The 24,653-nt window shown below is 35.4% G+C and overlaps 1 protein-coding gene across 2 annotated transcripts in view; it reads right to left on the bottom strand.

The window, feature by feature from the left end:
* Window positions 1–24,653, bottom strand: part of LOC149777183 (phosphatidylinositol 4-kinase alpha-like) — a 209,270-nt gene that overhangs the window by 3,975 nt on the left and 180,642 nt on the right. For both annotated transcript variants that reach the window (XM_089941887.1, XM_089941888.1), the window contains 7 exons: window positions 23,020–23,090; window positions 19,151–19,223; window positions 17,157–17,328; window positions 14,954–15,058; window positions 10,965–11,090; window positions 8,108–8,228; window positions 7,139–7,298 (listed from right to left, as the gene is read on the bottom strand). In XM_089941887.1, coding sequence (XP_089798013.1) covers window positions 7,139–7,298; window positions 8,108–8,228; window positions 10,965–11,090; window positions 14,954–15,058; window positions 17,157–17,328; window positions 19,151–19,223; window positions 23,020–23,090 — 828 coding nt within the window. The remainder of the gene's footprint in view (window positions 1–7,138; window positions 7,299–8,107; window positions 8,229–10,964; window positions 11,091–14,953; window positions 15,059–17,156; window positions 17,329–19,150; window positions 19,224–23,019; window positions 23,091–24,653) is intronic.

Raw genomic sequence — 24,653 nt, 5'->3', positions numbered from 1 at the left:
AATCCCATTTAAAAATATTGTCTCTCGAGTGCAAAGACTCAACCAGTCAGATGCTAGGTAACCACAAAGATATGCATTAGTCTTGCTCATAATACTGTATTTACCACATATGTTGGAACATGAAAAAATAGTTATTTTTTTTCGTATCTCAGAACTTACGGTGATTTTTTTAAAACCTACATCATGTGTCCCAAGACTTAGGAAATGAAATAAATTGTGTTAAATTTGCACCTCCCCCACTGCCGCAACCAACCACACTGCATATTACAATAAAATAGATAAATGCTCATTTGAAAATAAATGAAAGAAACTAACCTTGTACTGTTATCATTTATTCACTTTTTTGGTTGACATTAGCATTTTATTAAAGGAACTCTGTACAAGTATCGCATGCATCCATAGTGTTAATGCTTTCATCAGACAACAAATTGGTCATTGACATGAATATTGAGAAACAAATCATGTTTGGTTGTCCTCAAAGGTTTGAATGTCATGAGAATGAAAACTGGATCCTGCAAAATCACATACGAATGAGAGAAAGAGAGAGAGAGAGAGAGAGAGTGAAAATTATCAACCCCATTGCTTGAAAGCACCTGCCATTCATACGTGACATGGTGTAAGGTACAAAATAATCAAGAGTGTATTATATCCATGGTAACAATATGACAATATCTCACAAACTAAAATCATTATTGTGTCAAAAGTATTATTAAAGCAAGTTAATGCTGTGTATACTCTTTACACAGAAGAACTCGAAACTCATTTGTGTCAATTATGACTACAGAAAACATATAAATGAAAGCCCAGGTATTGAATAAACACACCTTGTAACAGCCATAAACTCATTGTATGAACTTACCGGTAGGATATCAAATACAATGGTTAATTTATTACAAAGCAAGCCCACCCCAGAAGCAGACTTTGGATTCCTTTTAGCGTGGAGACTTTTTTTAAACTATAGATATGTATACAAAGTTAGCTGAGATGGGGAAGCCAACTTTGATTTCTTTTTACCGGTTTTCACTGGGATTTTGAAAATAAATAGAAACAATGGAACATTTTGAAATGATAACTTCTCACATATTTACAAAAAAGTGATTCATGGCAGTCATTGTTATCACGTACATAGCATATATAATGGGGATCTACGCTATTATGGGTAAGTTTGTAGTGCGATATGATAATCAAGTAGTGAAGAGGCCTTCCCTTGTGCATGGAAAGAAAATGCATTGCCTAAAGCTTCACCTAAAAGGCCTGTAGGTCGACCAAAAAAGCGTGCTAGAGAGGAGTGTCATGTAAATGAACCAGCTGCAAAAAGACACGAAATTGGACACCCCAGTCAGGATAGAGATGATGCCTACGAAAATGATGATGTCAGGCGAGGGAATTACAAGTGTTTTACATTAAAGCAAAAAGAGGAAGTTGTAAATTTCTCAAAACTGCATGGAATTCGAGTAACAGCAATACATTTAAATATCGCCAAATCAGCCATTGCAAATTGGTTCAAAATAGATTTTTCTCAGCAGCTGAATGAATGGGGACATTTAACAAGGAGTGGGAGACGACCAGTATCATACGGCAATGAGTTAGATGGAAAAACTGCAATGTGGGTTCTTGTCCAATGCGATCTGCAGATCCCTGTTAGTGTGGACACTATATGCATTTATGCCAAGGAATTTGTGTCAAGTAAACGTCCATAAATTGAGTTTCATTGTAAATAAACCGGTCAAGTCTGACATGAGGAAAAGCTGTAAAAATTTTATTCGTAAAGCAGCGGACGGCCTTTTCAAGGAAAATGACAACACGTCTTGTATTAAAAGTGCAGATAAACAAACAGCTGTGGACTGGATTGTGAAAGCAATCTAACTGCTTTGGGACAAGCCAGATCTGATCCAAAAATCATTTAAAGTTTGTGGTATTAACAATGACGTGAATGGATGTGAGGACAATATCATAAGAGGTAATGAATGTGATGGCAGCAACAGTGAAGAGGACAAATTTGATGGATTTGAGCTTGAGGAGGCTGAGTGGGCAATTAAGAATGTGGACAGATTGAAGGATTTAAATTAAATATATTAGCAGAATTCAAGTTTGTTCAGCAGTACTTGGATTATGTCAGATATCACTACTGTGTAAATAAAAGATGTTCGGTTTCAAAATTAGTATGTTTATCAATTACTTTGTACCGTCACTATCTAGCGGTATCTTTCTCTCTCTTTCTTCCTCTCTCTCTCTGAATTTATTTTTACATAATTACAGTTACTAGTTTATACTGTGCTCATCAATAGTTATTTTGCCAAAGTAAATTTTGTAACGAGCATGAACGGCAAATAAACCTTGACATTTAATATTACAAAAACTTTGTTGAAGCAAAAATTAGAACAGAAAAAGTTGAACTTGTTCTCATATACACAGATTCATTCTTACCTGAGCTTTTGTTCTTAGCAAATTTGCATCTAGGAAGAAAAGTGTAAACAAACAACACTCACAGCATTTTCTTTTTTGAAGTTTTCTTTAATAAAATTTACATTTTAGTGCATTTTCCAACATGTAATTTTCGAATGATTTAAAAGGTGTCCCACAAATTATGACTCAAAAAAAGTGATGTGTCCCAGAACATACAGTGCACAAAAAAATTACTTTCAAAATAAATTTATGGTGTCCCCAAAAATACAGTGTCCCAAAATATACAGTAAATACGATAATAGTCATCCAACATTTTGACAATATTAGCTTAGGCAATCAGACACAAGATCACCTAATTTATATGCATGCATACCTCTCATTGTTGAACTTGTGTGAGAACTTGATAAGCCTATATTTTGAACACAATAAAAATTGTTTACTGCCTTGATAGTGGTAACAAGGTCAGCCAATCCAAAGCAAGATCATCCCAGTATTATATGCATCAATCTTATTATCTAACATTCTGAGATCTTGATGATACAAGCCAATATTCCATGTATGATCAAAATCAGATCACAATATGGCTTGGACAGTGGTAAGAATCTCAAGATCACATTATTATGTGTGAATGTCATTACTGAACTTGTCCAAGACCATATTCAAAATCTGATCAAAGATGGATCAGAAATATGATACCCTTAGTCGTAATAAGCTCAGCAAATCAGATGCAAGATTGCCTATTCATATGCACAGATGTTGCTCATTATCAACATTATCCAAGATCTTGATGATATACGCCCACATTCCAAGTTTGTTCAAATCAGATCAGAAATATAGCATTCTTAATTATCCAAGATCTTGATGATAAAAGTCCATGTTTCAAATGTGATCAGAAATGAATCACAGAATAGGACTTGTGGAATGTTGACTAGCTCTGGTGATCAGATGCAATATTGCCTTGTTCATGATCGCGCTTGTCAGAGAGCTTGATGATATATGCCCACATTCCAAGTTTGTTTAAAGTCAGATCAGAAATATAGCATCCTTAATGGTAAGAAGAAAAACCAATCACACGCAAAATCATCTCAGTAATATTTGTGGATCTTGCTTGTTGCTAAACTCATCTGAGAACTTTATGAGATAAACTTCTATTCCAAGCTTGACAAAAATCAGATCATAAGAAGTGGTCCCCAGAATAGAAACCAGGTTAGCCAATCTGATGCAAGGTGACCTCATTAACTCATTCGGCCCCAATCCCGCCTGTAGGCATGATGAGGCTGTACCCTATTTCCAACCTCTGCAGCATCAAGGTCATTTAAGATACACCAAAGTGGGTGGTATTACAAAAAAGCAGACAGACATAGCTCTACAATGATAAAAAAAATCTGGAAGTTCTAGTTGCACTACAAAATACAGAGAGAAAAACCTAATTTTTTGGACCGTTTTTTTTTTTCACCTAAAATTAGCTCGTGGTCAGGGTGTGATTTTGTGTCTGGATTTTAGACCTTTTGGCCTCAGATCTAAGGCAAACTGGTCTGAACTGCACACAGACAAGTGAACCTTTGCAAAAACTAGGATAAGGTGGGCATTTGGAATAAAGAGTGGTCTCCATATGAAAATGATGGATCCATTAAGCAAAAAAAAAAAAAAATGAAAAACAAAAAAAAAATCCAATTTTTACCCTTCTGCTCATGCGCAAAGCAAAATAACCAATGAAAAACGATGTTTCTAATACAACTAAGCATTATCCTCATGGAAAATCTGTTGAAAGCCGATGTATTATGATGTATTCAGAAACAGCCCCCAAAATGTCTTTCACACATGCATTTCAAGCAAAAACGACAAAACCCTCTGGGGCCGAATGAGTTAATATATATATATATATATATATATATATATATATATATATATAGAACTTGCATGCAAATAATCTCATTTGTCATCTGGATTATGTAAGCTCAAATTCCAAGTGTGATCAAAATCAGATAAGAAATAAGAGTAGAAACAAGTTCAAGGAATCAGACACATGATAACCTCAATAACATGCATGCGATGTCACTCATCACTTATCTTGTCCAAAATCTTGATGATGTAAGCCCATACTCCAAGCCTGATCAATACTGGATCCGAATTATGTCCTCCAGAGTGGTAGCATGCAATTGTTAATGTAAGGACAATAATATGACATAGTTGCAAAGGAGTTGTTGGTGATTACAAAATCCACCTGATAATAAGAAATCTCTCTGCTGGACCATAAACAGTGGAACTAGTCTTTGGGAAAGTTGGGAGGATGGCATTCTGGGGCCATGACTCCTCCAAGAAATTATGTGGAAAAGAATTTCCTGGAACTCAAGGTAACACCATTTCTTAATTTTAACTGTGGAGTACAGAAATCATCTTTGATATTCTTCAGCAATAGCAAAATTTCCAAATCAGCTGCTATGGTGGACATATTGGACGTCAACTTGGTGCCATTTTCATTTAGGACCAACAAAGCATTGTAAGACATCTTCTAGAGGCAATCCATGTTCATATGACTTTTCACTTTGCAGGTGCAACAATATCATGATTTTCAAGATGGATGCCATAGTGGCTATATTCAATATTAGATTTATACCATTTCTATTTAGTACCAACAAGACATCACAAGAAGTGTTTTGGTGAAAGCACAATGTCGAAAAGATCAGCCATCTAGAAGTAATGATAATATTTTCAAGATGGCCATTGTGGCAGTAATATTTGAAGTCAGATCAGCCCCATTTTCATTTATATATCAAAAGAAGTCTTTCATTGACAATACCATGCTTATATGACCATTTGTTAAAGAGAAATTAAGATAAGATTTTCAAGATGGACACTGTGAGAGGCATACTGAATGACTGAATGGCACCATTAGGACCAATTGGACATCATAAGAAGTTGCTTAGTAAAATTCCTATGTTGACAGGACTGTCCATTCAAAGGAGTAGTGATAACAATATGTTCAAGATGGCCATAATAAGCCTTTTAGTGTAAACCCCATGTTGATTCAAGAAGAAATGTGATAACAAGATTGTCAGACCAACTAGACATCATACAAAGTCTACTAATGAAAACCACAAGTCAATATGACTTTCCATTCAAGAGCAGCGATAACAAGATTTGAAGGCTACTGTGGCGACCATATCTCACATAATATCACCCCTATTTTCATCTGAAACCAGCTAGACATAATAAGAAGTCTTTAAGTGAATAGCAGATAGGTGCCATTATCATTAAGGACCAACCAAACATCACAAGAAGTCTACTGGTGAAAGCCCCATGTCAATATGACTTTATGTTCAGAAGGAGTAGCATTACCAATATTCTGAAGATAGCCTCCATGGCAGCCATATGGAACATCAGGTTGTCTGCGTTTTCAGTTAGGACCAACTATACCTCATAAGAAGTCTTTAGTGAAAACCTCATGTTGGTATGACCAACCATGCAGAAGGATTAGTGATACAGATATTTTTTAGATGGCCCCTGCTGCGGCCATACTGGATGTCAGAGTGACTCCATTTTCATTTCAGACTAACTAGACCATGTTTTGATTGTATAAGTAAAATTTCATTGCAATACTCCAACTAGTTTAGGGCGAGTAGCAATTAGAAACTTGTGCTAATGGACAATGTATCATCTCATAAGCTCTTCTGCTATATGACCAACTGAGCTTAAAAAACCTCCAGGACTGTACCAACAAAGTTAGTGCAAAGTCTCATAAGGATAGAGCCAAATACCAATTCTGCCTGAAATCTAAACAAATCTGGTAAAGTTATGCTATGGAAACCAAGGTCAGGAGGAAAAACAATCAGGAAGTCGTAACTCCTGTCAGTGAAAGTATAGAGGAAATGACATAAATGAAGAGATGATTATCAAATCTGGTTGAAATAAACAAACCTAACTAAAATTTTGTTGCTGAAACCAACGACAAGAGCATGGGCAATTGGGGACCGTATATTAAGACTTAAAAGGCTGGAAATGAAAATCTATTGAGGTCGTATCAATATAAAAGTATATGCCAAATTTGACTAAAATTGAACAATTCCTACTAAAATGATCCTGCAGAAACCAAATTGTTGACAGATGGAGAGACAGATAGGCAATGTAGGCTCTTATGACTTCATGGTTTGGCGCTTTAACAAGGGTTATATTTTTATGGGTTAATCACAATTTTAACATCTACCAGCATACAAAAAATAAGACTACTTATACTGCACAGAGATGTTACAACTGATCAGAACATTAAAACAAGGAGTCTGTGAATGACTCTGTGATGCCTGTGAACCTGATTATGATGTATACTGAAACAGGTTTCAAAATCATTGACACTAATTTTTTATTTACAAAAAATCTTACTATTATTGTCCATGCTACCACTGACATCAATGTAACTAGAAAACTGAAATATCAGTTCTCCCTCATTTTAACATGGCAGCCATATAATATATGGTATTATAATGAGGCAGTCTTAAAATGAAGTGCATGATGCATATAAATTTACAATCAATTAATGACATGAGATCCATGACAATATCTGCCTTGTAACAGGAACCGTGTTATAATAATGGACATGATATTGAGGGAGTGCTGTATAGAGTATTGCCCCTATCGGCTGATCTTGGAAAGAAAATTAAAAAATGCTGAAAAGTGTCCAGGTCGGCAATGAATACGCATCCAAACCCATAGGCCTTGAGAAGTGTAGTGTAATTACCTGACAGCTAGATACCCTTGTACACAGAGTTGCATGAACCACTGGAAGGGCGGGGCCTCCATCTTTCCACCCATAATGGCCACCATTTCATCTGTTAGCTTGATGTCTGGCTCCCAACCCAGGTTTCCTCCTGGGGAACTCTCGAACATGAAGCCAAAGTCTAGAAAACAACGGAATCAGATTCATATCTGTAGCATCTGATAAAACATGCATTCATACATATGCAGACACACACATGCACACATACATACAATGATGCAATTATTGTAATACTGTAACTTTGAGAGAGGTATGCCTGAATGGGTTATTAGGATATGATAGTCCTTTTTATTGGAACTTAACAGTGACATGTATTTACAAGGTGTCTATCCGCATCTTTGTAAATACAAACCATTTTTGACTACACTTGTAGCTTCACATGTATGGTTTTACTGATGAATGAACAAAAAATAATCAAATCTTTATTGTCCTAATCATAACTTGGTCTACTCACCACATTGGAATCTAACATTATCTCTGCTGACCAATTGGAATCTTCCATTATCTCTACTGACCACTTTGGTTCTTAGATTATCTCTATTGACCATTTGGGATCTTGCATTATCTCTATTGACTGTTTGGGATCTTGCATTATCTCTACTGATCACTTAGGATTCTACATTAACTCTGTGCTGAGCCTGTCTGAAACTTCTGTTAAAGAATGGTTGGGGTGACTGAGTAAATGGAATGTATTGTGCTTACAACATCCTGCATGTACATCAATATATTCTAGTGCCATGAAATTTGAGTAAAACTAATGCAGCAAATCTACAACTCATGTGAATAAAATGCTTTGAAGCATCTATACTATCATGCAAAATATTTTTTCACTAATTCTGATTCCTTGAAAATGAGCAAAAAAGCAGTTATTCTGAAAACTGTTTAAATTTGTTTTGAATACATTGAATATTTATGAGCAACAAGACTAACCTATGTGTATAATGTGACCATCTTCATCCAACATGATGTTACCATTGTGTCTGTCCTTTATCTGTAGCATGAAACCCACTACACTGTAGGCAGCCATACTTATGATAAAATTCCGACGGGCCTAAAAGTACACAAAGTAAGTGATAAATCAAATTGGTGTTCTATCTGACCTACAATAACACAGAGGAAGTGATCAATCATCTTGGTGTTCTATCTGACCTACAATAACACAGAGGAAGTGACAAATCACATAGGTGTTCCATCTGACCTACAATAACACAGAGGAAGTGATCAATCATCTTGGTGTTCTATCTGGCCTACAATAACACAGGAAGTGATAAATCATCTTGGTGTTCTATCTGACCTACAATAACACAGAGGAAGTGATAAATCACATAGGTGTTCCATCTGGCCTACAATAACACAGAGGAAGTGATAAATTATCTTGGTGTTCCATCTGGCCTACACTAACACAAAGGAAGTGATAAATCACATTGGTGTTCCATCTGGCCTACAATAACACAGAGGAAGTGATAAATCATCTTGGTATTCTTTCTGGCCTACAGTAACATAGAGGAAGTGATAAATCGTCTTGGTGTTCCGTCTGGCCTACAGTAACACAGATGAACTGATAAATCATCTTGGTGTTCCACGTGGCCTACAATAACACAGAGGAAGTGATAAATCATCTTGGTATTCTATCTGGCCTATAATAACGCAGAGGAAGTGATCAATCATCTTGGTTCTATCTGGCCTACAATAACACAAAGGAAGTGATAAATCATCTTGGTGTTCTATCTGGCCTACAATAACACAGAGGAAGTGATAAATCATCTTGGTGTTCCATGTGGCCTACAATAACACAAAGGAAGTGATAAATCATCTTGGTATTCTATCTGGCCTACAATAACGCAGAGGAAGTGATCAATCATCTTGGTTCTATCTGGCCTACAATAACACAAAGGAAGTGATAAATCTTCTTGGTGTTCTATCTGGCCTACAATAACACAGAGGAAGTGATAAATCATCTTGGTGTTCCATGTGGTCTACAATAACTCAGAGGAAGTGATAAATCATCTTGGTATTCTATCTGGCCTACAATAACACAGAGGAAGTGATAAATCATCTTGGTGTTTCATGTGGCCTACAACAACACAACAAAAAGTAACTCTGTGATCTGAAAGACCTTCAATAACACATATAGCAACAGTGATAATAACTGATAGTTCTGACAGACCTACAATAACACATAAAGCAACAGTGATAATTAACTCATAGTTCTTACATACCTGCAAGAAATAACATACACATAAAAAAAGAGTAACAATTAACATTGTTTTGACAGACCTGCATTAACACATAAAACAGTGACAATTAATTAATTGTTCTGACAGACCTGTAATAGCAAATTAAGTAAAAATGATAATTAATTTATTGCTCTGACAGGCCTGCAATAACACATAAAGTAACATGATAATCATGTCAGTGTATTTTTAAGCATAGTTCAAAATGAAAATCATTGCTAGTGTCCCCAATTTTGCACAAATTGAGAGTAAGTAGGTATTATTCCTATGATAAAATAAAGTAAAAACAAGAACAACCCTTTCAGAAACAGACAAAACCATCATAGAAAAGTTTTTGGTAGTGACTTTTTACATGACTACCATGTACTGTCTTTTGGAAAGGCTATTTGCACAGCTACCATGTGCCCACAATTGAAAAGACTATCTGCACAGTGATCGGTAATTGCGTTAGGGATGAGTCCAACACATTAATACCATTAAAGTTTTTAAGCTGCCACTTTATTGGACTACAAACATCACAAAAAGAGAATTGTCCCATAGTATTTAATTTGTAAGGTGGCTGTGTATTACATTTGGTACAGCTGCTATTTGCAAACAATATTTGTGCTGCATTTGCATATCAAGTCAGCAAGATATGACCATGTTTATTATAGCATGGGAAAGTGGCCTGGCTTTCTTTAAAGGTGCTATAGTAAGTCAAACTTAGCATAGGCATAAAAAGTTGCATGCCTGAGCTAAACAAAATTTACTGTGCATCTTGAAATATCAGCATTGATTCTTAAATAGGTTGAAAGAGAAGGGAGAGAAGTGTCCGCCATTGTTGTATTATATAGTATATTGTATGATTTATAGGTAAATGGTAAGCAATGATACGAGACCCTGTCAGCAGAGCAGTCTCTGATGACAGCGGTGGTGTAGGCACACTGTTAACCTTTTGCTTGAGACAGTAGGTAAAGTTCCAGAAGCCACTTTTTTGAACACAGTTGCATGAAAAGAATGTAATGTGACAATAGACAAATTTACATTAAACTTGTGCTTCTCACTTTTCATATGACACTCAAGAGCACTCAAATAGCTCGTCACAAGCCTTACAAATAACCTTGTATTGTCTCTATTCAATGTTTTCACCATAACATTATAAAGCAGGTTATTCCAATTTGTATACACAGCTTATGGTCGGTTAAGTTCAGCAAGGTCAGCCGTTGGCATTGTCAGTCCAATTAAAGTGCCATGCACAACTTCACCTACTTTTACTGAATATGCTCATTTACAATTTTTTTAAAAAAAATTTCTTTTCTTATATTACATTTTAGAAATATGGTTCTGACAGCACTGACAAAAATGAAGTAGGTTTTTCAGAAATGTAATTAGTTTTTGAAAAATTGAAGCACTTTTCAAAAACAAAACCCATTTTCTAAAATTTATATTTTTTTCAATTCAACCCTAAGAGTTGAAGGACTTGAGAGTAAACATGACAGACAACTTGAAATAATAGTACAGAGATATGCTGATTTGGTTGAATTTTTTTTTCTTATTGTTGGACAATTACTTACTGTCTGAAAATGAGAGGCATCCTCATCCCCATATTTCTGAATAAAATACTGGTACAGGTTAATGTCTGTCTGCTTCCCTATCTGGTCCCGAGATTTGCTGTTAGGTACACACTCTATTACCCCACACTGGAAACACAGAAATATTTTTTATATTACATGTTCAGAATAGTAATAACAATGAGTTCTTATTTATTACTGATACCTGATGGCTATCAAACTGCACAGTGGTTATGCTTAATGGCATATAATTTTAGCTATGTTAGTGGAAAATCCAAATTAGTACTAAAGTAAACAAAACCAATAATACATAATCATCTGGATATTCTGTATTTAGTATGTGTTAAATTCTCAAGGTTTGATTGGCCAACTACAGGGACTTAGTTTAGGACAGTGGGCATTTCCCTGTAAATCTGGGATAATATGACCTTTAAACCTATTCCAGCTTCCACAATATACATGTTCGGATGTCATATGACACATCATTATGGCATGAAAAATACTCAATATATTATGTCCTTCTCCCCTGGGAATTGTTGTCCTACAGTACTGCTTGGCAAACAACAGTGTCCCTGCAATTAGCTTGGACACAACACCCCATCAAACAGCACTGTAAGAGAACATTTTCCTTGGAAGAAAGAAATAAAAGAACAATACTGCTAACAAAAATATCAGACAGCATGTTTTCAAAATGAATAAACGATAATACGTCCATAGGAAAACATCACCAAGATCTGGCACTGTATGTATAAAATGATATACAGTATTTAAGACACACTGGCAATATACAAATGAAATGCTAAACAGTACTATACTCTGCACGTACAAAATGCTATACAATATGTAAAATGCTATGCTATACAATATATAAAATGCTATACAATATACAATATGTAAAATGCTATACAATATGTAAAATGCTATACAATATACAATATGTAAAATGCTATACAATGTAAGATACTTTGGCACTGTACATACAAAATGCTATACAATATGTAAGATACTCTTGTTATCTAAATCTATAATTTTTGTAATTTTTATTCATGGCTGTAAATTGTAGAGATTATCTATAGTTAAATTTTTTGCACAAGCATTGGTTCTATTTTAAAATATTAAAATGAAAAGCTGCATAGGATCTATAATAGATGCTTACATAAGTGTTGACAGTTACTAATAATAAAAGTACTAGTAAATATGTTTACAAGTTCAGGCTTTCTCCCACTGAACAGGTTGGTCAGGTGGTATCTTCAAAGAATTAAGTCAATTCACACTGGATGCATTAAATCATGTTTCACTTTATGATGCTGGAGATTTGCAATTTATCACATAGTTTAGTGATAATATATGTGTTTGAGTCTTTCTGCCTGTATATAGGTAGCTGAGACTGGGCAGTTTTCTCATTCTTATTTCTTGCGTTCTTGCTATAACATCAAGTCTGCAGATGTATTTTATGTTGTATTCAGATATCATCTGAGAGGAAAAATAGTTGGATTATTCAGTGGAAACAGAGTGTGCTCATTGGACTATAATATTATTTTGGAATGATTGTGAATTATTCAAAGAGTTCTGGACAACACTATTTTAACACATAGGGACTGTTGGCAGAAGCAGACTATTCTTGAACCTGAAATTTATATGTATCATTACTTTTTTTTTACTTTAACAGAACTTTTCCAGGATAATTTTGGATCCAATTCATAATGCTGTAAATTCCTCTTAAATTTTCATTTGATAATTTAAATTGTTTGTTAAGTTTCACAAAAACTCATTGGGTTTGTTTATTTCATTCTCTCACTGAACATACAAAATACTTTACAATATATAAGATACTTCTGAATTCAGTTTAATTTTATTCATGGAAAACGAAATTACTTTTGTGGATTTCATAGTAATAATGTGTTTTCAAGACAGAAAAAAATAAATGTATAGATATAAGGATCCCATCCCCATCCACAATAAAGTTCTGATGATAATGTTATTTGTTCTATATCCACAAAAAACTGATACCCAAGAAAATACATGAATTCAAAGTGAATTTCTACAATTTTATCTTCAAAAGACTAAATAGTTTACATTATATCTGCACAGATCTCCATGGAAAACCAAACGCTGGAGTAAATAAATTTCTTTGATAACCCTATCATAATACCTAAAGAATAAAAACACAACCTCATAAATCCATCTCTTCTACATTAAATTTTAGCTATAAAAAAGCAAAAACTTGTCTGCTCACGTAGGTGGAAGTCAGAAAAGAGTGCTCTCCCTTGAATAACAGCACTGGTGTCAAATTGCATCCATTTATTAATAGAATGGAATCCATACTTCACTAGTAGTATGCAGCTGCAGGGAGGCTGGGAGGCCATACCCGTATTATGATGGGTAAGTATTACTGAAGAAAGATATTTTACTCCAAATATTGGTTCCTTCTTCAAATATGTAACCCATAATACCCGAGAAAAATAGGTAAAAGGTGTGATGGAGTTACAGTCATCTTACCCTAGAGAATGCCCATCTCTAGTCCCTAAGGTATGTGAGGCAGCTAAGATATAAATAGCCTGGAGTAGTGACCTAGATACAGCAGTTTGGGGGAAAATAAAGTCCATAATGCAAATCAATTGGAAATCACGGAGCCATATCACTGAGAAGGTGACTTGACTTTTTGATGTTTGTTTTTGTTTAGAACAGTCTTTGTTTGGTTACAAAGGATTAAATAAAAGTGCATGGCGTTTGTCTCTGTTTTCAATATATGGTGGTTTAATCTGCATGTACTTTAGTCTGGTGACACTGCAAGCATGACCTTTAAATTTTTAAGAAATGGGTAGCCAGCCTAACTTTTTGTTTGTTTTCGTTCAGTCTTTACCTTTAAGTAGTCATGGTTACAAGGGATTAAATAAATGTCATTGGTGTTTATTTCCTTTCTTGGTTGTGTGATGTGGTCTTTCATGGTAGTGTCCACATGCATATTTTGCCAAGAATTCATGGTCACTCTTTGCATTCTGCAGGTGGTTACTCATGACATTGTGTTTATATTAAAAAGTGATCCTTGCTTCACATTTGTGGTCATAAATGACAGGTGGTTGCTCATAACAGAGATCGCTCAATAAAATAATGAGAATACATTCAAAGCCTCAAGGTGAAAGTACCACTGGGATTCACTTTCATTCACAGGTAACAATTTTTGTGCATTTCATAGATGATATAAACCATGCATTGAAAATATTCAATCAATAAGAACCTGTTTGTAAACATGAAAAGTTACATGATGATAGCCTGTCCTGAATGCAGCTATTATGAATCAACAATATTGCAATTTTATGTTCAGAGACCTTTATCTTTGAAGCTGATAAAATCTGGATGCAGGAATTTTGAAGAAAGTACACTTATTATTTGGAACCCAAAATAACAATTTTAGCTTCTGTGACCTTGCCCTTTGATCTTTAAGCTCTACAATCAAATAAGGAGGTGCATCTGCCAAAGTGTAGACTGCCTATTAAATATGATGAAAACTGGACCCTAAAAACTTGACTTATCAAAGAGATATCCCCCAAATTAAAATATTTACTCACTGACCTTGACCTTTCACCTTTGGGCTTGAAAATCAATAAGGAACTGCCCCTGCTCCAATGTTGTCAACCCATAAGGTTGGATATAAAAAATTAGGCCAAGAACATTTCACTTATCACACAGAAAGGAAAATCACATGTTCAGCTGCATTGATCCTGATGTTGGACTGAGCATCATCAAAATTGAAGGATTTCTACCTCTACCCATTGGTAAGCCACCTATAAGGACTGAGAACAAAAACCAAAGCAAACTAAAGTTTTGTTGCAGCAACCACCTTGTCTATGGATGGACAGATGGACATCACTACTGCTATATTTTCCTCTGCACCTTTGGATGGGGGGATAAAAATCGAACAGTTACGTCAAATTCAACATCTCACATTGGCAGACCAAAGTGCGGAGATTGCAGCATTACATAATATTTACCCCTGGTGCTGTTGCCACCACTCTGTAAGGAACCAGATATAACTCTAAGCCAGTCTGGAGGAAAATGTTCTTGAACAGCTCTATCACCTGCAGGGCCAACATATCCTGGAATAAAGTATAGGAATATTTACGCAACTGTTGCTGATAACAATGAGATAGGAATAAGTTTGCTTAAAGGTTTCTCTGATTTGCTGTTTTAACCCATTGCAGTGTCCAAAAATGTTTGAATATATACATCTGAATGAAATGCTAAACCATTGCAATCAACCACCAGCTAAAGATGCTAACTCAAGATGAATGGAGCACAGAGGTTACGTATCTTGCTGAACAACATTAACCACTATGGAGCCTGAACCTTTTAATGCTAGCTTCTAAGTTTCCAGTACAAATTATTTAACCTAACTATGATAACAGATTCTAGAAGGGTATCCTATTTATTAAATCTTATTCAGGTTCATGTTTTTCTATCATGTAATCACATCACATTACAAATTATACCATAATGTTGCACGTAATAATGGCATAATGTCCTAGACATCTGAAATTACTACTAGTGAATCACTTTCTTGTAACTATTATTTTTTGCAATCAGATTTAAAATCAGTACTCTCACCATCTGCAGTATAACTGAAAAGAAGCTATTACTCTTATCATCTTAGTATAACTGAAAAGGGGCTATTACTCTCACCATCTGTAGTACAACTGAAAAGGGTCTATTAATCTCACCATCTGTAGTATAACTGAAATGGGGCTATTACTCTCACGATCTGTAGTATAACTGAAAAGGGGCTATTACTCTCACCATCTGTAGTATAACTGAAAAGAAGCTATTACTCTTATCATCTGTAGTATAACTGAAATGGGGCTATTACTCTCACCATCTGTAGTATAACTGAAAAGGGGCTATTACTCTCACCATCTGTAGTATAACTGAGAAGGGGCTATTACTCTCACCATCTGTTGTATAACTTAAATGGGGCTATTACTCATATCATCTGTAGCATAACTGAAAAGGGGCTATTACTCTCACCATCTGTAATATAACTGAAAAGGGGCTATTACTCTCACCATCTGTAGTATAACTTAAATGGGGCTATTACTCTTATCATCTGTAGTATAACTTAAATGGGGCTATTACTCATATCATCTGTAGCATAACTGAAAAGGGGCTATTATTCTCACCATCTGTAGTATAACTGAAAAGGGGCTATTACTCTCACCATCTGTAGTATAACTGAGAAGGGGCTATTACTCTCACCATCTGTTGTATAACTTAAATGGGGCTATTACTCATATCATCTGTAGCATAACTGAAAAGGGGCTATTACTCTCACCATCTGTAATATAACTGAAAAGGGGCTATTACTCTCACCATCTGTAGTATAACTTAAATGGGGCTATTACTCTTATCATCTGTAGTATAACTTAAATGGGGCTATTACTCATATCATCTGTAGCATAACTGAAAAGGGGCTATTATTCTCACCATCTGTAGTATAACTGAAAAGGGGCTATTACTCTCACCATCTGTAGTATAACTGAAAAGGGGATGAAACTCTTATCATCTGTAGCATAATCAAAAAGGAGGTATAACTTAGTCAACCTAAGTTGAAACAGATGACAATCTATATGCCCTAGTTTTCCTGATACAAGGTTCGATGCCAAATATGAGGTAAACTCACAAAATTATTAAATAGTCCTGAGCAGAACTGAGATCTCTGATGCAAACAAATTAACATACATTAACTTACAGACACACTGACATGATAAACTATGTTTCCCCTCAATAGAACCATGTCACAGACACAAAAACAATTTTGCTTGCATGAAATATTTTGGCGATCTTGACCTCTGATCTTGTGAGCCAATGAGATGTGTCAGATTTAATATCCCTAGGTGATGCTGTCTGTTTGGTTTCATGGCACTTCACATATTTAAAAAGGAGACATGATGATCCTTTCAAGACAGACAAGAAGAAGAATGCATGAGGGTCCTGGGTGCAGTACAACAGCTGACACTAAGTATTGTCCTTCAGACATTACATGCATATAGAATAAAATTACTGCTTGCTACTATTGTTAACATGACGAGTTTTTATCACTCTAGGACAAGTATGCTTACTTGTACAGTAAAATACAAACAATGCTCAAAAGCTAAATTCTAATGAAAGATGTATGTGAAGAACATTTCTTTTTTATAGTACCTGTCTCACATCATCTCCAACTTTGAAGATGCAGGCCTGCCAGTGTACGTCAGACTCCGACGAAGTCTGACTAATGGTCTCATCCACCACCTTCTGCTTCCCCAGGTTCTCCAGCTCATGGATACCACAGTGTTTAACACGGAACCTTGCCAGGAAAGGAGCTTTGGCAGCACTGGTATGCAAAAAAACAAATATTTAATTACACGGGGAAACTGGAAACAGCATCTTGATTTTATCTACCATATATACTCACTATAAGCTGGGTCCATGTGCAACACTCATAACATCATCTAGATCCCCAAAATTTGGAGTGTCTCATTTTGTTTCTTGCCCTGTTTGGCTTTCCACTGCATAGTGATGAAAGCCAAAGTGGGTTGGTGACCCAAGTTAAAAATTTAATTGTTTTTGTAAATGACAAAAAAAAGCTGTATAAAATATAAACTGACTGCTCTGGTGGCCTAAGTTGTTAGAGCATCCACCTGAGATGCAAGAAGTCGCTTGTTTGAACCCCAGCCAAATCATGCTAAAGACTTATAAAAATACTACTAACAGGTGCCCTGCTTGGCACTCAGCATTAAGAGGTTAGTGGTAGGGTTGGTCAGCCTGGTGTCAGGATAATGTGACTGGGTGGGATATGATACCACATGTCTGTGGCATGTTGCTCCAGAGCTAGACATCACTATAAGCTGCCACACCACATACATTAAGTTATAAATCCCCAAACACACACACCAGACCTGCCAAACCCGACAAGTCCGTCTCAGTAAGGCAGTTGATTTTTTTCCGTAAGATTGACCAGTTTTCAGTAAGATGTAGCAAAATATCAATAACTGCTATTGTAAAGGCTAAACCTGGAAAATGTAATTAAAAGTTTGACGTATCGATGATAAACATTATGTTCAACTGAAAAGGTTTGTAAAGTATGCATAGACTTTATTTACCACTAGTACAGTTGCACAAACTCTAGTTCCAAACCCTATGCAGCTCAAAGGACTGTTGCTATCTCTCAACTTGACGTAATTCTTGGAAATTCTTTTCCATTTCACATGACGACAGTAATCATATCTCCTGCCATGAGACATACTCAAATTGGCACATGATGTCCAATAAACATAATTGTATCCTTTCCAGCTTTTATTCACAAGAACCTGAATACTATTTTTTATTTTTCCTGTGTTGATTATCAAGTTTTCTAGAAGCTTATTTTCTGTTTCATCTTAAACATGCATCGCTTTCTGCCAACCATTCTTAAAAATTCTATAATCAACAGTTTGATCATGCAGACGCTTCCCATAAACAAATAGGTGCAGTTTAAAGTGTCTGGGGTGCTGTTGTAAAGTTAGTCTGGTTTCCTGATTAATTTCATTTTTTTAATATGAAACCCACATCCAAGTAAAACATGGACAAACCCAATAACTGGATTTTTTGGCAATGATAATTTTCCCATAGCTTTTGTGAGTATGACGTAAGTCTGTAATTTAAGGGTAATTTTCGTAAGACTTACAGCAAAATCGTAAGAGTTGGCAGGTATCACACACACACACACACACCATAATCCTTTTTACAATGAGGTACTCAAATATTTTGATCAGATGGAGTAGATTCCGATTAATTCAAGAACATGTCTACTTATTTAATACACCATTTTAATTATTATCCTTGTTTGTGCCAGTTTATTTTTGTTCTTCAACCAATTTACAGAGTCTATGCAATTCACTTGATCTCAAATGTAGAGTGAAAAGAAAATCATGATTTACTTGTGTATTTTCCATTGGATGGATGGAAATCTTAAACTCCAAAGCCTGGGTTTGTGCTTGAGATTTTGTTTTACACAGTCATAAATGATGTTACTTTTGAAAACTCATTTCTGGCTTGCTGTTAATGGAAAATCAATCTAGGACTCAAGTTCAGAGTTGTATGAACTCCAGGCCTGGTTCTATGCCATTTGCTTTTGGATGCATGGTATACCCCAACAAACACGATATAGTCTTTACCTCTGCATTGGTGTACCAGATTTGTAGTCTATATCTGTCACAATACCTTCAGGATTCGAGGGCAGGTAACAACCTGTGTAGTAAGAAAAACACTGAATTAAGTACAATCACATGTATTCAAATCTGAAGAAGAAAACAAACAAAAATAAAGCATACATTTAAAGCAAAGGGGCACCTTATATTACTAATCAGTCTACCTCAAAGCCAAATGCAAATGGGAGTTGACCAAAACGTTGGGTTTTTATGATGCTAGATGTCAGCTAACTATTTTTTTATTTCTAATGAAAGTGGCCAAGTTAGACTACTAATTGACACATATGTACAAGCTGAAAAGACTACATGAAATAGTACCCCAAAAATTTGGTCAAATTCTTTAGTGGTTTTTAATATGATGTCATTTTTAAGTTTTTTTTTAAATTTAAATTTAGCAATGATGACCATATTTGATGGCAGACTGGCACATGCCTTGTATTTAACAGTCTCTGATACAGGCATTTAACACACGAAATTAAATACAGAAACCAATTTTGTCTTATTAAACTTACCATGACTCTTAACCATTTCACCCTGAATCTGTAAGTTTCTTTATCACAATAAATACAAGCCATCCATCAAGTTTGATCAAGAACTTATTCTAGAAAAAAAGCTATTCTATGAAATACATTTTTAAGCCACAGTGACACTTATCTTTGACCCCAACAGACCTTTTCCATATCTCAACTACAAGCACTCCACAAAAATGGTCAAGATATTTGGCAGTGACACTTACCTTTGACCCCAACAGACCTTTTCCATATCTTGAGTACAAGCACTCCACAAAAATGGTCAAGCTATTTGGTCTAGAACAAAAGCTACCTAGTATGCAATACACATTTTCCTTCATTTAATCACAATGACCTGGGCAATCCACTTTTCGAATCCAGAACAGATGAGCTTCTTCCTAACCCCAAGTACAATCCATCCGCAAAAGCTTGGTCCAGGTCTGGTGAAACATGGGAAAATGTAAAATCCTGACAACTTATGTTCCATCCACAAAGCTTGGTCCAGGTCTGGTGAAGCATGGGAAAATGTAAAATCCTGACAACTTATGTTCCATCCACAAAGCTTGGTCCAGGTCTGCGACGAAAATCTAATATAATTAAGCAGAAAACATTTTCCTTCATTCTGTCAGTGACCTTGACTTTTGACCTTTTGTCCCCAAAAATACAGAGGCTTCTCCCTTATTCCAAATGTGATCTATCCACAAAATCTGGTCACAGTATGTTAAGTAAAACTAATGTTTTGTGCAGAAACCATTTCTCTTCTTGTAGTCAATTGGACTTGACTTTAACCTTTGACCCCAAAACTGACGTTCTTCTTCATCCCATGTGCAAGCTATATACAAAATTTAATGACTGGAGAACTTGAGCTATTATAGATAAACCATTTATCTTTCAGTTACAAAGACCATAACTATCTGATACATAAATACATAGAGTTCTTGAGCCCAAGTAAAAACCATTCAATATATTTGGTAACTTTTGATGGAGTCATTGTGCAGAAATCAAAGTAAGACTGACAGGCATAAAGACATACCAGAATACACTCTGTCTTATTAAGGTGGGCATATAAAAAGTGCCACAATGCTTTTTTGTCAAATTTGGTTAGAATCTGCAATTTCTGTTGTAACTGCACAACTTCATCATTTGTATAAACTTCAAAATTTTCCATGCAATGGTCCTTTTGTCAAATTTTGTTTACTTCTTTTCAACAGGTTTGAGACTTAGTCATTTCTAGGTTTTTCTAATTTTAGTGACAGGGACAGTATTTGACAACTGATGACCATAAATCTTGCCAGGATACTTTATATTAAATTTAGTTTAATTATGTTTAGTAGTTTTTTAAAACAAGTCTTGTAGTATTTTTTCTTCTATTTTTAATAACATATTTCAGCAAAACTGAAAGGTCTCTATACCCCAATAAGTTCAGTCAAATTTGGTCAAATTCTAAACATCAATTTTTGAGATGGAACCATTGTAAATGTTTTCTATTTTAGTACTTGCAGCTATGTCATCAATGAATCAAATTCAGTCAATAACCATTTATATGAAGATGAAGTTTCCAGATGTGAAAACAGTTCCCAACCTAAGGCACTACAAGACCTCTACCAACAGTGCGATTTATGTCATGACAAGTGCTTTAAGAGATAACAGTTAAATAAATATTGTATACTGTGCTGAGCATATTTTTATATGCATGACTTAAAAATAATTTGTGGGAATTCCTGCACATCACTGCTCTCCATGTGGGTGAATTCAATTTTGCATGACTTGTACACTTGTATGCCCCTGGCAGAATCTCTGCTATCTTTACCTCAAAGTTCTAGACTGTGGAGGATACAACTATCTTTACCTGCTATACTACACTGTGATGGGAAAAGCTTGACCAATATCTTTACCTCATATACTACACTGTGATGGGAAAAGCTTGACCATTATGTTTACCTGCTATACTACACTGTGAAGGGAAAAGCTTGACCACTATCTTTACCTGCTATACTACACTGTGAAGGGAAAAGCTTGACCATTATCTTTACCTGCTATACTACACTGTGAAGGGAAAAGCTTGACCACTATCTTTACCTGCTATACTACACTGTGAAGGGAAAAGCTTGACCACTATCTTTACCTGCTATACTACACTGTGAAGGGAAAAGCTTGACCATTATCTTTACCTGCTATACTACACTGTGAAGGGAAAAGCTTGACCACTATCTTTACCTGCTATACTACACTGTGAAGGGAAAAGCTTGACCATTATCTTTACCTGCTATACTACACTGTGAAGGGAAAAGCTTGACCACTATCTTTACCTGCTATACTACACTGTGAAGGGAAAAGCTTGACCATTATGTTTACCTGCTATACTACACTGTGAAGGGAAAAGCTTGACCACTATCTTTACCTGCCATACTACACTGTGAAGGGAAAAGCTTGACCATTATCTTTACCTGCTATACTACATTGTGAAGGGAAAAGCTTGACCATTATGTTTACCTGCTATACTACACTGTGAAGGGAAAAGCTTGACCACTATCTTTACCTGCTATACTACACTGTGAAGGGAAAAGCTTGACCATTATCTTTACCTGCTATACTACACTGTGAAGGGAAAAGCTTGACCACTATCTTTACCTGCTATACTACACTGTGAAGGGAAAAGCTTGACCATTATCTTTACCTGCTATACTACACTGTGAAGGGAAAAGCTTGACCACTATCTTTACCTGCCATACTACACTGTGAAGGGAAAAGCTTGACCATTATCTTTACTTGCTATACTACACTATGAAGGGAAAAGCTTGACCATTATCTTTACCTGCTATACTTAACTGTAAAGGATACAGTTTGACCAGTCTCTTTCATTTGGCTCTACTGGACTGTAAAGGGTACAGAGTGATCACTATCTTTACTTGGCTGTACTAGCCTGTGATACAACTTGACTTGTATCTTTACCTGGCACTACTAGCCTGTGATACAACTTGACTTGTATCTTTGCCTGGCAGTACTAGACTGTGACAAAACTTGACTAGAATCTTTACCTGGCAGTATTAGACTGTGATAAAACTTGACTTGTATCTTTACCAGGCAGACTGTGATAAAACTTGACTTGAATCTTTACCTGGCAGTATTAGGCTGTGATAAAACTTGACTTGTATCTTTACCAGGCAGTACTAGACTGTGACAAAACTTGACTAGAATCTTTACCTGGCAGTACTAGACTGTGATAAAACTTGACTTGTATCTTTACTAGGCAGACTTTGATAAAACTTGACTAGAATCTTTACCTGGCAGTACTAGACTCTGATAAAACTTGACTAGAATCTTTACCTGGCTGTAACTTGATTTTGCTAAGGGCCTCTAAACAGGCTTTCTTCCTCTCTGGTCCCTTCGGATGTATCCTGTGAAAACGATCAAGACCATGAAGTTTGCTCTTTGCCTAGTCTTAGAAAATGCTTTATGTTGTCAAAGTACAATGTTTTGCTTTTCATGTATTTTGTCATTTTTTTACAACATATATAAATATTTAACAACATATATTTATAGGTTACAGCATTTGTATGGGAAAATATGAAAAAGTTTTTTAGTTTGGAATACTGCATGACCTTGGGAGTGCAGTATATCCATCCGACAAAACGAGTTCATATTTTCCCATACAAATGCAGTAACCTTTTAATTTTATGCTCATTTTCTTATTCTACCTAAGGCTTAATTATATAAACAAAAATACACTACAAGAAACAAAGTAAGTGAATGTATGCCGTATTCCAAAGTAAATACACAGCACAGATTCATCATTACACAACATTATTAATGCGCACATAACTCCGCCCAGATAAATTTGAACTTGTCACGCACTAGACTTAAGTTTCGAAAGAAAATGGCATTTTTTCTACTTAAAATTGAAATTTGGAGTCATATTGTGTGTGAATGCGCATTGAAACAAGTTTTCCATTTGATCTGGAATGAATAGATTTTGGTATTTTTGTCAACTCTACTAAATTTTGTGATTATGGACTGGATTTATCTGTGTCAATTCTATGTGAACATCTGATTGGTGCAGTAAGGCAGCAGCATGTTGACTCATCTGCATGTGAGTTTCTGTTTCTGTCATTGAATATTTGGGAATCATAATGTGGGAAAATATGAAGTCTTTCAATTGTAATTATCAAAAAGATGCTATGGAATTTAATGTTCATTTCATTTTGAGTGCAGTAAGGAGGATGTAACTGCACTTGGAATGTAGTCAGAATTACAGTACAAATTTGAAATGTGTAATCAAGCTTTAGAACCCATTACATAGCTCATGTAATTTGTATTTGCAAAACTAAGAAAGTATATTTTGAGGAAATTCAGGATGTAAAACTGTACGTATATGCCATTTTTATTACCAGCTAAAGAAGATACATTTATGCCTTGTTACTTGCATGCTATTTGTATGGACATCAGCAATTTATCACTTGTCTGCCGTCTATCGTTAGCCTAAATCCGAAACATTGTATCAAAAATGTTAACGCAGAATATTGCAAAGCAGCTGGCATGTGGCAGTCCACAAAACAGCTGCTTTATTTCATTCAGAAACAAATTTAATCAACCAAAACATAAAGGATCTACTACATGAGTGTACACAATTTGTTTACAAAGTAGTTCCTAATACACTATACTACTACTGGGCACATGTGTTGTGCATGTGAGTGCAATATAAGGTGTGCAATATTGCAAAATATTGCACAATTCTGAGAAAGTAAAGTTAACAGAGACAAAAATGAGCATATAATAATGCATATGAACACTGATATTGGATACTGCATGATATGCTACACTGATACTGAATATTTCATGATATGCTATATTGATATTAGATATTACATGATATGCTAAATTGATATTAGATGTTGCATGATATGCTACATTAATATTGGATATTACATCATATGCTACACTGATACTGGATATTATATGAT

The sequence above is a fragment of the Sinohyriopsis cumingii genome, chromosome 18 (genome assembly GCF_028554795.1).
Source record: "Sinohyriopsis cumingii isolate HCF-2022 chromosome 18, ASM2855479v2, whole genome shotgun sequence".
In the NCBI taxonomy this organism is placed as follows: Eukaryota; Metazoa; Mollusca; class Bivalvia; order Unionida; family Unionidae; genus Sinohyriopsis; species Sinohyriopsis cumingii.
This window is presented reverse-complemented; position numbering and strand designations above follow the sequence as displayed.